Genomic DNA, 13,974 nt, shown 5'->3' on the forward strand with positions numbered 1-13,974 from the left:
TTTATTTGGAATCTATGTTAACTTTGTACTTAGAGCCAATAGTTCCAAAGAGGAAAAAAAAGTCCCAACTTTTACATTTTCAACAGGTCCTCCACCATATTATGTACGACAATTACAATTAAATAAAGTCTCAATATGACTGAGCAATATTGAAGTTTCTTTAGATTCTGTATAACAAGAAATTTTATAAAGACTCACCACCACCCCTTGGAATTAAATGGTTTCAGATGAATTTCTAGCAGATGAAACAGCTGAGGCCACATATGTGTGTGTGTTTATATTCCAGATACTCTGTTCTTAAAGAGTTCTTCCCTTTTTATTATTCATAAATAATAAAAAATAGATCATGATACATTTCCCTGACTACAAATAACAAATCAATTTTTGAACTGCTTTGAAGATGAAAGAGAAAAGTAAATGCTAAGTAATGGGGTGTGTATAAAAATTAAGTGAACTAGAGGTGTGTAGTGGGTCTTGTTTTTTCCTTTGGATGTTATTATTTCTAATTATTTTAAGCATTGAAAGGAGAAAAAAAGAGCTACTCTGGTGTCAATAAATAAGAACAACACTCCTTCATGGGTTTTCCTCCTTAAGATCTCTTCTACAATCTCACCAGATCTCTTGGCAAATGGTCCCACCTTGACCCAACTCATCTTCATTTCAGGTAAGACATTTAGCCTCTTTGGATCTCAGTTTTCTCCTATGAAAAGTGAGGAGGTTGGATTAGGAGCGAGATGGGTAACTGGTAGCCTAGAGGCAGTATTCCGGACAGCAGATATTTGTTAGTCTCACAAATGTATATGTATATTTAAAGTTATTTGCCAATGTGTAATAGTCAAGATAGTTCTCATAACATCTCAGGCTTGGATCTTGGGCTGCTCCTGACACATCAGAACACTGACACGATGTTCTGGCATGGCACGAAGTCAGGCGGCAACTGACGGCAGCTGCCCCTTTACCCCGGGACATATCCTCCAGGACACCATGGTCCTCTCCCACTGGGCCCACTGCTCCTATGGGTTACCTATGTGACCTCTGGAAGCATCCGAGTTTGCCACCCTTGCTCTGGAGTCCCTCTTGGCTCTAATATTCTCATTCCCAGTGTGATTGTTTACTAAAAAAGAGAGCTTTAATTTGACTTTCAGCACACTGGAACTCTATAGGGGCTTTAGTCATATGTTAATACAGACATAACTGTTCATCTGCTTTGTTTAGAGTTTCTATATGAGACACAAGAAAAATAAATCTAATATTTAGATCACTATACCACAGTAGAGCAGGTATTCAAAATGTTTTAAATTTACTGCTGCCTAAAGTTGTTCTTCTAGAATGAGCTCTTATTTTAAAGGCTATTTGGGTTAGATGATGGGGTCACTGTAGGATGGATAACAACTCTAACAGATTACTGGTTATACAATTTAAGCGTTCAAACATAAAATCCCAATGGTCTACTCTCTTACTCCTTGCAGAACCAATTTTAGAGTGGAAACAAAAAGGACAGAGCACTTAAGATGTAGTTGTTCAAAATAAAATGTCAGACTAGGTCAAAATGGACCAAAAATTATGTAAGACTGCATAAAGAAAAAAAATCATCTGCAATTTTCATTAAGTAGGGTAATTTTTAGCTACTGGTGTCATGAAGAGAAAAACAGTAGACTGAATTGGTTCTGAAACTATTTGAAAACATGTTATTTTTATGAGTGTAGATTAGCCTTTAGGTTCTTTTCTAAGATGATACTGTACCAGTTTCCTAGAGGCTCAGACTCCTTTTATTTTGGAAATAAGTTTAACACTACTCTTTCTTTAGGTGGGGAAAAGAGGTAAAAACTATTATGCTGCTGGACTTGACATTAAAAATACCCTGGCATTTCACAGCACAGCAGCTTTTCTGCTTTTGTTTTTATTTTTTAGTACTCTAACCTCGAATCTATATTTACAACATTGCCGGAGATCTTAGGAATTATGAGGAAATTACCTCATTCCCTTTAAACTTTTTCAAAAAGCAAAGTTCTCTCCATATATGGCAAATCAAGAAGGAAGCAGAATCAAGTTACATTCATTTAGGAGCTGCCAAGACTTACCAATTGTTTTGTTCTAGGCATGACTACAACCCACGTGTGGGCAGGCCGACCCTGGCACAGCTGGGTGGCTAGGGAGTGCCTGTCCTCATCTCTCCAACATCAGGCAGTACAAGAGTGGGCCTGGCAAGGGGTCCGGGCCACCACAGGCACCCTGTGCTAGATAAGCCACTTTCTTAGGGACTTTGAATTGGTAACCTGCACAGGAGAGAAAGGCGAAACAGGTAGGCTGAGGACTACAGTGGAGAGATCTCAGAGGAGAAAGCAAGGGGCGTATGCTGCTGAGGGAAAACAGCATGACCCAATCAGCTGGGGTATGCCCAGGGAGGCACAATCAGAACATCCGCTGTCTGAAGTCCTGGCTGGGAGGCTGCAGAGATGGTTTCTGCCCTTTCCCAAGCATCCTGAAAAGTAGCCCCATCAACCTGTGGCAAATGGAGAATCACCTGCCCCTGCACCTGGAAAAGCCCAACCCCACATACTTTCTTGATAGAAGTTTTTTGCAATATGTTGTAAAACAAAAACAAAAACCAACTGTGAGTAACTAAGACATTTTTTCTATAAGGCAGAGTTTTGTAGGGATCAATCATCTCGGACATGGGCAATAAAACCCTCTTGAATTGATGAACTTGCAGAAATCAAGAGCAGACTAATGCAGTGCTTCTTGTAACCCATAAAAATTGAAGCTTTTTGTTTGGGTCTACTATGCTAATACCCCAAGGAAGAAAGATTCACAGTCACTTTCATGAACCGTAAATACTAAGAAGAGACTGAGAAACGGAAGAAAAAAAAAGAAAGAAAATGATTAATGTGATATTGCTGATGATGGATGAGCCAAAGAGGTTATTTGGTTACACATAAATATGAAATGTTTGGGTGGAGATACAGAGGCATCAGTAAAATGTACAGATACAAGTGGCAATAATTAGAAAACCTGATACACAAAATCCAACTAAAAAAGTTGGTAACTCTTTAGCTTTCAGTAAGTTTGGCTTTAATACAACCACACGTTGGTTAGAGGTAGCAAAAAAAGTGGGTTTACAAGTACCTTTTAAAAAACTATCAACCTGGGGCTGAACAAAACACTGGCTGGGATCATTCCTACCACCTGGGCTTTTCCTAGCCTAAACATCATCTTTTGAACTACCTACACTTTACGGGAAATAAACCACTAGAGTAGGGAAAGAGTGAAAATAACATAAAATGATGCAAATATTGAAAAATCGGTCAATGGAGAGAAAAAATAGATTAAGTATATGCATAAATGAGAACAGATAAAGACAAGTGACAAGGATCGGTGACAGAACATGATTGACATAATTATTTAACAGATACATACAAAGGGCAACAATTACTTTTAATTTTTTTTATCTTCCATTTTCAGAACACAGGAAGATAATTATTCACAAAAACCGAAGTAGTAGCCAAAACTAAGACAAAACAAATACACAAACAACAAAAAGAAGCAAGAGCATCTGAGAAATAAGGAGAGCTCTTACAGATTTGGAGACTTGGTAAGTGAAGGAGAATGATCCTGGATGTAAGACAAATAATTAAGGACAGTTCAGTCCTACAAATTTAACTGGGGAAATACACAAATAAAAACCCAAATGTATTTCTCTTTCCTTATATTCATTTTTCTATTTCTTGCTCTCACCAGGGAACACTCAAAAACACTAAAACTCAGCAAGCCTTTTAAATTCTAAGTACAAATAAGTGGCATACAAGTGGAATAAGAAGTTCTCACACATATTCTAACTATGCCAGGCATCCTAATCTAGACTATTTTATGGGCTGCTTCTGAACCCCACAAATATCTTTCCTACTAGCCCTTTCTTGGTTTTGTTATTTCTCCTTTTGGAGGGTACTTTTTAAGACAGAACAAAATCTGTCTTCACTTGTGGGGTGAGCCACACAGAGATCTTCTCTCCCCTAGCTTTCTGTCATCCAGGGAGAGCACTGTTCTGTTGCTAGAAACATACACAGTGATGAGCTGAAGTCTAAAAGGAAGAAAGTAATTTTATAATTGTTCTGACAACATAGGTTTAAAAAAGGAAAAAAACAATGAAATGAAATCTTTTCTATGAAATGATAACAATTAGAATCTACTTCCAGTTTTGGAAGCTCTTAAATTATGAAACTGGATCTGTACTCCAAATTAAATCTGGGGAACACCCATTCTTTAAAAAAAAAAAAAATTTTAAAGGTGGCATCCACTGAAGCACTGAAGTGGGGCACAGGTCATTAAAAGTGGGAATTAGGAGTCGGGTGATTTGAGGCTGGGTCAGACTTGGGGTGAGGAAGTTGGGTGAAGATCTGTAATCTTCATAGACCTCAGTTTCCTCCTTTGAAAATAGTAAGCGTCTGATGAGATGATCTCCCAGAATCCCTTTCTATCTCTAAAATCCTATTACCCTTCTATTGAAAATGCTCAATTTCACAATTGACACTTGAATTTCTACAAAAGTTTAGTGCAAAATAGTCTCCCTGTAAGTGGCAGTAGAAAGTGCATTTGTACTGAGAGCACAGGGAGCACCTAGCAGCTAAGAAAAAGCACCAGAAAACGCCCTTTTCATTAAACACTAAGGGACCGATTTTCAAAAGTAAGAAAACAAGACCATTCATCTCTTCAGTGACAGAGGTCCAGAAATAAAAACAAATTTCTATTTTAAAATGCAAATGTAGGCCGGGCACAGTGGCTCACGCCTGTAATCGCAGCTCTTTGGAAGGCTGAGGCAGGCGGATCACCTGAGGTCAGGAGTTCGAGACCAGCCTGGCCAACATAGAGAACTCCTGTCTCTAGTAAAAAATACAAAAATTAGCTGGGCATGGTGGCTGGCACCTGTAGTCCCAGCTACTCAGGAGGTTGAAGCAGGAGAATCACTTGAACCCAGGAGGCGGAGGTTGCAGTAAGCCGAGATTGTGCCACTATACTCCAGCCTAGGCAACAAAGCAAGATTCCATCTCAAAAAATAAATAAATAAATAAAATGCAAATGTAATATCACAGCATTTGGATAAGCTTTTAAGCAAGGACTTGGAATTACTACTTTAGCACTAATAAGAAAGTTTATAGCGTAGCAACTTTGAGTAAATTAAAGAACTAAAGAGAAAGGCTGGCACAAAATACATCAACCAACCAGATAACAACTGTACATAAAATGTCTACACTTCAGGGAATGTGTAATATGTGCTTAAGGGGGAGGGGGGATTTAAGATAGTTGGACTGTTAAGAGACATACCCATAAGAAGACAAGAGAGAATTCAAGATAAAAGTAGTTATGGGCCGGGCGTGGTGGCTCATGCCTGTAATCCCAGCACTTGGGAGGCCAAGGCGGGCAGATCACTTGAGGTCAGGAGTTCGAGACCAGTCTGGCCAACATGGAGAAACCCCATCCCTAAAAAATTAGCTGGGCATGGTGGTGGGCACCTGTAGTACTACCAGCTACTCTGGAGGCTGAGGCATGAGAATTGGTTGAAACTGGGAGGTGGGGGTTGTAGTGACTCGAGATTGTGCCACTGTACTGCAGCCTGGGAGACAGAGTGAGACTGTATGAAAAAAAAAAAAAGTAGTTATGATATCACCAAAAGAGCCAGGAATCAAAATCAGAAATTGATGAGTCTGGCTTGATGTTTGTCAGGTGTGAGATCTCTGTCAGGAATGCCAGTAAGGAGTCTGGAACTGGAAATGCAGGCGGAGCGGGAAGGGGTGGAGGGAGGTGAGGTGTTCAAGAAGCTCTGCAAGTCTGTGATAAGAATATCTGTCTCTGTTTTTCAGATGTGCATCCTGAAAATTTTCCGGAGGATGACTTAAAGGTCCACTATGTACAAACTAATTGGTAGGCAAAGATTTCTTTTAATCAAACTACATTTTCAAAGACTGTTCTACAATACAATGATCTATCCAATAATAATTGTACACACACATAGCCCCAGAACTAATGGTATATTTTCAAAATTTTAAGAATTGTTTAAATTAGGAATTGTTTAAATTAAGAATTGTGGTTTACCTGCAACCTAATTTAAAAAAAAAAAGACAAAAACCTAACCATATTTCTTTGAAGTCTAGAGTACATGCCAGTAGACAGAGCAGCCTTTGTAGCTCTTAAGCAAAAACTATCATAAATAGGAAAGTAGGCAAATAACTTTTCATTATAGTACAAGATATTTCAAGGTAAAAGGTTGAAGCACAGAATACATTTCACCCTGGTAATTTCCAGTTATAGTTAAAAAAAAAATTTAACACTGTCATGTCATGCTCTCCAAGTAACAGGAATAAGTGATAGCTGCATTCCACACAGAATGTTTTCAATGCTGTGCCCCAGGCTGCAGAATCACACAACTTATTAAACTTATAAACTTTACCATTTTTGTAGGAATACTAAAGACATCTTAATTCAGTCTACAAAACGGAAACTTGTGTAATTTAAACATAGCCCAAGTAACTAAGGAAATAAACTACTCAGCCATTTAAGCTACTTTAGTAGCGTCATTGATGGGGAAGGAGTAACTGGGCTATAATTCTTACAGAACAATACACTGAAAATAACCTATAATTGGTACCATTCTAGGAAAAAATGTAGGTAATTTAAAAAGTGTGCTACTAGCTAATAGTACAAACAAATAAAAAGACAAATTATTTTCAAGTACTTTGGAAATAACTTCATCGAAGAATTTGCTTTCAATTAACGTGTCAATTAAAATTGTTCTTATCTTCTCATTAAATGAGGAAAATGCACCTGTCATAGGCACTAAAAAATAATACAACTGCACTTAAAATGTGTTGAGTCTACAACTAGAGCTCTTCTCTAATTTAAAAATGATTCCTTTTTTAAACAACAGGAGTAAAGACTGGTTGGATGTGACAAGTGATCTCCTTGCTCTCTTCTTGTTTTCTCTTAAGAGGGAGGAAGCAGCCACCCAGCCACCTGAAGGGAGGTGTCCTGGAAAGCAGGATGCAGGTGGAATAGAGCAACGGGAAAGAGGGGAAACCTCGTTCAGTGCTTTAAGCATCATGTGATGGCAAAGTAAAATAGTACTTCCTTGGAAGACAGTTAGGCAGCTTCTTATACAGGTAAACATACACCTACTACATGATCAACCCATTCTTACTTCTAGTTATTCACCCAAGAAAAATGAAAGTGTATATTCAGGCCAGGCACAGTGGCTCACATCTGTAATCCCAGCACTTTGGGAGGCTGAGGCAGGTGGATTACCTGAGGTCAGGAGTTCGAGATCAGCTTGACCAACATTGTGAAACCTCGTCTCTACAAAAATACAAAAATTAGCCAGGCATGATGGTGGGTGCCTGTAATCCCAGCTACTCAGGAGGATGAGGTGGGAGAATCACTTGAACCCGGGAGGCGGAGGTTGCAGTGAGCCGAGATAGCACCATTGCATTCCAGCCTGGGTGACAAGAGCGAAACTTCGTCCCAAAAATAAATAAATAAAGTGTATATCTGTAAAACAACTTGTACATGAGTGTCCATAGCAATTTTATTTGTAATAGCCAAAACCTAGAAACAATGCACGTGTCTGTCAACAGATGAAAATGGTATATCCACAAAATGGAATACTACTCAGCAAGTGTTGGAACGAACTACTGATATATACAGTAACATGGATGAATCTCAAAATAATCACTTTTTGAGTGAAAGAAGCCAGACAAAAATCCACACATATTGTGTGATTCCATTTTCGTATGTTAATTTTAGAAGACATAAACTAATCTATAACATAGAAATCAGATCAGCTGGTTGCCTAGGGATAAGATGGTGATATTATAAAGGAGTGCAAGGATACTTTTGGGGATGCTAAAGATGTTCATTATCTTGATTTTCATGATGGTTTCACAGGTGTGTCAAAATACATACATATGCCATACATATGTCAAAACTCATCAAATTGTACATTTTAACTATGTACAGCTGATGCATGTCAATCATACTGCAATAAAGCTATTTTTATTTTATTTTATTTTATTTTTTCATTTTATTTTTGAGACAAATTTTCACTCTTGTCACCCAGGCTGGAGTGCAATGGCGCGATCTCAGCTCACTGCAACCTCTGCCTCCCGGGTTCAAGCGATTCTCCTGCCTCAGCCTCCTGAGTAGCTGGGACTACAGGCGCCCACCACCACACCTGGCTAATTTTTGCATTTTTAGTAGAGACGGGGTTTCACCATGTTGGCCAGGCCGGTCTTGAGCTCCTGACCTCAAGTGATCCGCCCGCCTCGGCCTCCCAAAGTGCTGGGATTACAGGCCTGAGCCACCATGCCTGGCCAATAAAGCTATTTTTAAAGAAAAGAGTCAAAATGGGCTGAGTCTTCAGAGATAGAGAACAGGCTAGACACGGAGGAACACACGTCCCCTGACGGAGAGGAAGCCTCAGGGAAAAACACAGAGAAAAAGATGTGTAATTATATTCCATTTAGGAGGAAGAGTACACTGAGGCAGTGGCCCTCCCACCCTACTTGGCGACAGGTCCACGGAGTCCTTTGAACAGGAGCAAGAGGGCTACAGTGATGCACTAAGGTCCTGGAGAAGCAGAAGAGAGAAAGCCGACTGTTTGTGGCCTGCTGTCATAAGAGGGAAAACTGTTCAATCCTGTGCACCAGAGCCACAGTAGGCAAGAAGATAAGAATTTAAGAGAAACATGAACTTCTGCAAGCAGGACTCCTAATCTGACATCAAAGGCACCAACCCCAGACCCTTTCTTTACTGTGTCTATGGCCCTTGAATTTAATAAGACGGTTCACCCACAAGAGGGAATACAAGCCCAGGGCAGGACTGTGAGAAGCACACTGACACCAGATGAGTAGGGGCTGCCCATGGAAGGGGCACTTCTGGGAGTAGTTTGGTTTTTGGGTAGAGCCCCTCACCCTCTCTGCATGTGTCAGGCATTTATTTGTGCCAGGCACAACGCGAACTACTGGGGATATGGCTGCCCCAGGTGCTGACATCACAGTGGAGGGCTGGGCCAGGTGCTGGAGGTCTGTCTTGAGCCCCCAGCTCTGAGATGGAGCAAGGATCCAGTCACCAGAGTGTTTCCATCAGGACTCCTCAGGCCCCTCTAGGCTCTGACACCAAAGACAGTTCCTGACAGCATCCAAGCTCATCACCCTCCACAGCTACCAAGAGAGAGATTAGTTGTTTAAACCCATCAGAAAGTGAAGGTCAGTGCTAGGTTTTAAATCCCACCTAAACATTGTGTGTTTTTAAATTTGCCTCTCAATCTTTCCTGAATTAGGGACAGCTGATTGTCATCCCATTTTTGAGACTTCAGTCATCCTTCTGTGTGCATCGCCGCAACTGAGAGGAAGGAAAGAGCACTGGATGTGGAGTGAGGAGACCTGAATTCTGTCACTATTCTGTTCTGCAGAACCCAACAGTATGTCATTAAAACAAAACAATACAAAAACCTGTCTGTGAAAGGAGACTCATAAGTAAGGGAGTTTTGATGATTTCCCAGTTTACTTATGTCCTTAATTCTAAGGAAGTGCAGTAAGGGACTTGTCAATAGGAAACCCTTTAAGTCTCAGGGAGATGGGAGCTGCTTCCTTTCCTCTTATTTCAAATTATTTTAAGCATTAAAAAGAGTGGGGAAAAACTAGACTGGTGTCAGAAGAAAGAACAAAACGCTGTTCATAAGTTTCTCACTGGGCCTGAGGCAAATCACTTAACCTCTCTGGGCCTCAATTTTCTCAACTATAAAATGGGAATCAGATTAGGTGTGGGTTGTGTTGCTGTTATAAACATTCATTCATTCATTCATTCATTCATTCATTCATTCATTCATTCATTCACTCATTCAATATTTGAGAACCTATTCCATCCCAGGAATGTCCCAGGCAATAGGTTATAGAGTTAAAAAACAGACAAGAACCTTGCACTCCCACCTACATTTCAGATGAACCAAAAATAGAGAACAAAATAAGATAATGTCAGACAGTGACAAGCACTAAGAAAACAACACACCAGGAGTGCTTGAGTTGGGGTGGAGTGCTGTTACTTTACTTTAGGAAGGGTGGTGGGGGACAGCTTCTCTGAACTGGTGAGACTTGAGCTGAGTCTGGAATGATGAGAAGGAACCAGACACTTGCCTCCAAGCAGAGGTAACAAAAGGGCAAAAGCCCTGAAGCAGGAATAGGCTTACTTGGTGAAGAGAAGCTATCCCCTTTTCATTGTATACCCCACTGCTAGTGGTGTGTATTAATGCCACTTAAATATATTCATACAAGACATTTTAAAGAGGGGTAAAATATCATTGGACTTGAACAATTCCCTCAAGGCAGGCCTTCTCTTCCACATCGCTCCTTTGTTGTTCTCAGATTTCTGTCCTCATGGTCATAAATTCCCTTACTTACTCCAGGCAGCACTAAACAGGATTTAAGTCAGTGCTTTTCAATCTTTTATAACAGCGACCCATAGTGAGAAGTAAACTTTATGTTGCAACCCAGCATACATATAAAACTAAACAAAAGTTTTAAAAATCACCAACTTTACTATGACTCCCTGCAATACACTATCAAACATTCTATTTTATTTCATTTTTTAAAAATGCTAAGGTGATTTCATGGGTAACTTACTGTTTGTAAAACACTATTCTAAACCAACATTGACTAGTAATTTTGTTCAAACACAAACCAAAACATGAAAAAATACAGCATTAACCTCAAATGCCACCTCCTTCTCCCTTTTTTCTGTACACATCCTTGCTTTGACACAATTGAAATCTAAATTTCTCTGTGTAACTTGTAGAGGAAATGACCAGAAGAGGCATTTCCAGGAAAGCTGGAAGTGAAGGAAAGAAACCCAAATATGCAAATATGCAAACTGTTCACTAGGTTTCAAAGACCATTGGTTTCAAAGACTGCCCAAGAAGAAAAGATTCATAGTCTTCACAATAACCAGAAGAGGTGTGTAAGTGTTGGGGGTGGGGGTATGAGGTGGTGCTAGGTAAGCCATCAAATTTTAAGTTCCTGGAGGGAAGGCAGTCTGTATTCCTACCTTCCCTCACCAGAATTTCAGCCCCATGTGGACTGATGTGTAACCACAGCACTCAGAACCATCCCTGGCACACAGCACATACATGGGAGCTCAAAAACAATTTGTTTCACAACTTTAGAATAATGGAGCTCACTGTCACCATCAAACCCTAACTTTGCACGTATGCCCAATTATTAAATGTTCCTGGAATGTATAAATGTCATGCAATAGTAAACTAACCTCTTGCTTATTTCCCAGTCATTGTTCAAGCCCGGGTATTAATGAGGTATTTTTCTCAAGCACCAAGTGGGAAAAGGATATTTTCTATTGCAAGGTACAAGAGACAGTATTGGCTGTAATGGAAAGATTTCACCTCTGTTAGTGATTATGGTAAACTCCTGAACAGCTGGGATTAAAATAAGCATGTTAATTTCATAAGTAGTTTCCCAAGGGAAACTAACCAGCAGGCTGTCAGCCAAGGGTTCTCTCTGATAGAACCACGGAAATTTCTCTGTGAAACAGTTACCATCCTCACCCCTGAAGTCAGAAGTGCATGCACCCAATTTTCAGGAGCTCCGGGGTCCTGGTGTCGCAAAAATTACACCTGCAAGGCAAGCATTTTCCCACCTGCCACACAGCTGTCACACACAGAAAGCAGCTCCTTTCAACTATGCCCTTCAGCCCTAATTAGGGTCATCATTAATGATTTCAAAGTGCAACTGTTGCTTTATCTCAAAACAGTGCTAAACAGGGGAGCTACATTCATGATGGTTCTTTTAAGTCATTTATCTGCTCTTCTCTCAGGGGCAAAAAAGATGTTGAGACAAGTATGAACCTGCCAGAGTTCTTATTGTAGATGCAGCCCTCCTCTCCTCCCTCCCTCTTTTCCACTCCAGCACCCCTCCCGGTCTGGCTTTCCTGAATTGAGGCAGTAGCCTCCAGTAAGAAACTGTAAGTGGCTCCGTTATCAAAACAAGGAGGGATTCACAGCAGAGGGAGTGAGTCAGGCGACCGAGGGAAGAACCCCTCCCTTATCCTGACAGGTCCATTTACCCCGTTCCCCCAGGTCAACAATAACTCGGGTTTCATAAAGGAAGAAAGTCTTAGAGGAGGAAAATCAATCTATCCAAATACAGGAGCATCTGCTTAACGCAAGACGGAACGAACCCCGCTGCCAGACCGGTGGTGTGGGCAGGAGAATGTGTGAGTGTGCATAGGGACAAGCCTATATACAGAGGAGACATTAGTGGCAACGAGAGGAGAGCCACCACGATTGACAAAGCCACAACTATTACGATTTGAAATATCCCCCGCAGGCACTGACTTTTGGTGCCAGAATCTCCCCGGATTTATTTTCAGGCAAGTGACTCACAACCTGGTCTCCACAAGTAATTCCATTAAAATGAGTCGCCGGTTCCACTAACCCGACTTTCCGCTGCCCTCTGGCTGCTCCTCCTTCCTCTCCGCCCATCCTGCAAACCCAGACAGCTCACAGACCGAGAAACCTTATCCCCAAGGGAGCAGACGGCAGGCTCTCCGGCCTGGCCCCCACCCTCCAGGAAGAATGAATGGGGCCGCGGGCGGGAGTGAGCGCAGGGAGGGGGCGTGCGGGCTGTGCGCGGGGTGTGTACGAGTGTGTGCGCGCGTGGGCACGCACCCCGGCCAACTTACGGAGGTGGAGTTGGTCCTCGCCTGGCCCTGTTTCCGTACCTCCTGCTCCCGGAACTGCAGCCCAGCCAGATGCTTCTCCAGTGCCTCCCAATCCATAGGTGGCACCGGCGGCTCTTCGGGGACGCACGTCCCGCCGTCTGGGGGCTGAAGGCAGAGCCCCCCAGCCGCCGGGCCGCGGCCACTGCGCCGGCTCCCAGCCGGCTGGGGCTTTTGGATCGCCCGGCGGGGGCCCCGGGAACTGCTCGGCCGGCCAGCCACCACCACGTTGCCATTGTGCCTAAGGTCCTGGGGGTCGTGCTGGTGGAGGTTGCCGTTGGGCACCGGGGGCGGCATGGCGGTGGTGGCGCTCCTGCCCCCGCCCCCGCCGCTGCGGGTCCTGGCGCTTACGTACCCCGGCTCCCGGGCCGGACAGCGGTCATCCCGGTACCCTCGCTGGTCGCGCTCGTCCTCCTCTTCCTCCTCCTCCCCGTCCTCCTCCGGTGCCCACTCATCAATCACCTTCTTCTGGTAGACCGGGAAGGGCTCCTCATAGTCCTCCAGGGCAGACACCAAGTCCAGGCTGCCCCCCGGCGACGATGAAGATTTGCACTCGGAGCAAGGGGTCACTTTGGTGGAGTTGGACTGTGAACTGGCGCGGCTGCTGCTGCTGCTGCTGCTGCCGGCGTCACTGCCTAGATCCATCCCATCCTCTCGGTAATCCTGCGGGGAGGAGGTAGAGAGAGTGAGCCGCTGGGCCGAGCCTGCTCCAGCCTCCCGCCGCCCGCCGCGAACGCCCCGGCCCAGTGCCCCGCACACTGCGCCCGCTGGGTCCGAGGTGCGTCCCCCAAGGAGGCCTGGGGGCGGGAGCCAGCACCAGCCTGAGGCTTCCCTTCTGCCTGCCGTTCCTCTCGCACAGCCAGACTTCCTGCCGGTAACTAACCCTCACATTAGCAAAGGGGTGCCCAGCCACCAGCGCGTACACTTTTCATACGAGGGGCCCCGCGGCGCGTGCAGACTTTGTATTAACCATTTTGCGCCGGGCGCGCCCCTTTACCCCGCCCCAGGGATTCTCCGAGAACCAGACACTTTCCCAGGAAATTATAATTCCCTGGGGGCGGGAACTGCGAAGAGGGTGGGCGGCTACTAATTTCGCACCTCGCTCTAGGCGCTGAGACCACCCCCCGCCTGGCCCCGCCCCGCCCCGCCCCGCCCCTTCCCCGCCCGCGGCTGGGAGACCCGGTCCGCGCTGGAGCTGAGCTT

General features: G+C 43.5%; 1 protein-coding gene and 1 long non-coding RNA gene across 7 annotated transcripts in view; one reads left to right on the forward strand and one right to left on the reverse strand.

Annotated features, from left to right (window-relative positions):
* LOC104665010 (schwannomin-interacting protein 1) overlaps positions 1 to 13,974 on the reverse strand; it is a 626,299-nt gene that overhangs the window by 120,148 nt on the left and 492,177 nt on the right. For 2 of the 6 annotated variants that reach the window (XM_030928195.1, XM_030928205.1), the window contains exon 2: positions 12,736 to 13,434. The exons of 1 other annotated variant lie outside the window; for it this stretch is intronic. In XM_030928195.1, coding sequence (XP_030784055.1) covers positions 12,736 to 13,434 — 699 coding nt within the window. Of the gene's footprint in view, positions 1 to 12,735; positions 13,435 to 13,654; positions 13,878 to 13,974 lie in introns of those variants that run through there. 3 more of the 6 variants (XM_030928204.1, XM_030928202.1, XM_030928213.1) reach the window with 3 other exon arrangements.
* Positions 9,213 to 12,492, forward strand: LOC104665011. Its single transcript, XR_748348.1, has 3 exons — positions 9,213 to 9,251; positions 9,326 to 9,521; positions 12,131 to 12,492. It is a non-coding gene; the product is annotated as an uncharacterized LOC104665011 (long non-coding RNA).

Source organism: Rhinopithecus roxellana, chromosome 1 (genome assembly GCF_007565055.1).
Source record: "Rhinopithecus roxellana isolate Shanxi Qingling chromosome 1, ASM756505v1, whole genome shotgun sequence".
NCBI lineage: Eukaryota > Metazoa > Chordata > Mammalia > Primates > Cercopithecidae > Rhinopithecus > Rhinopithecus roxellana.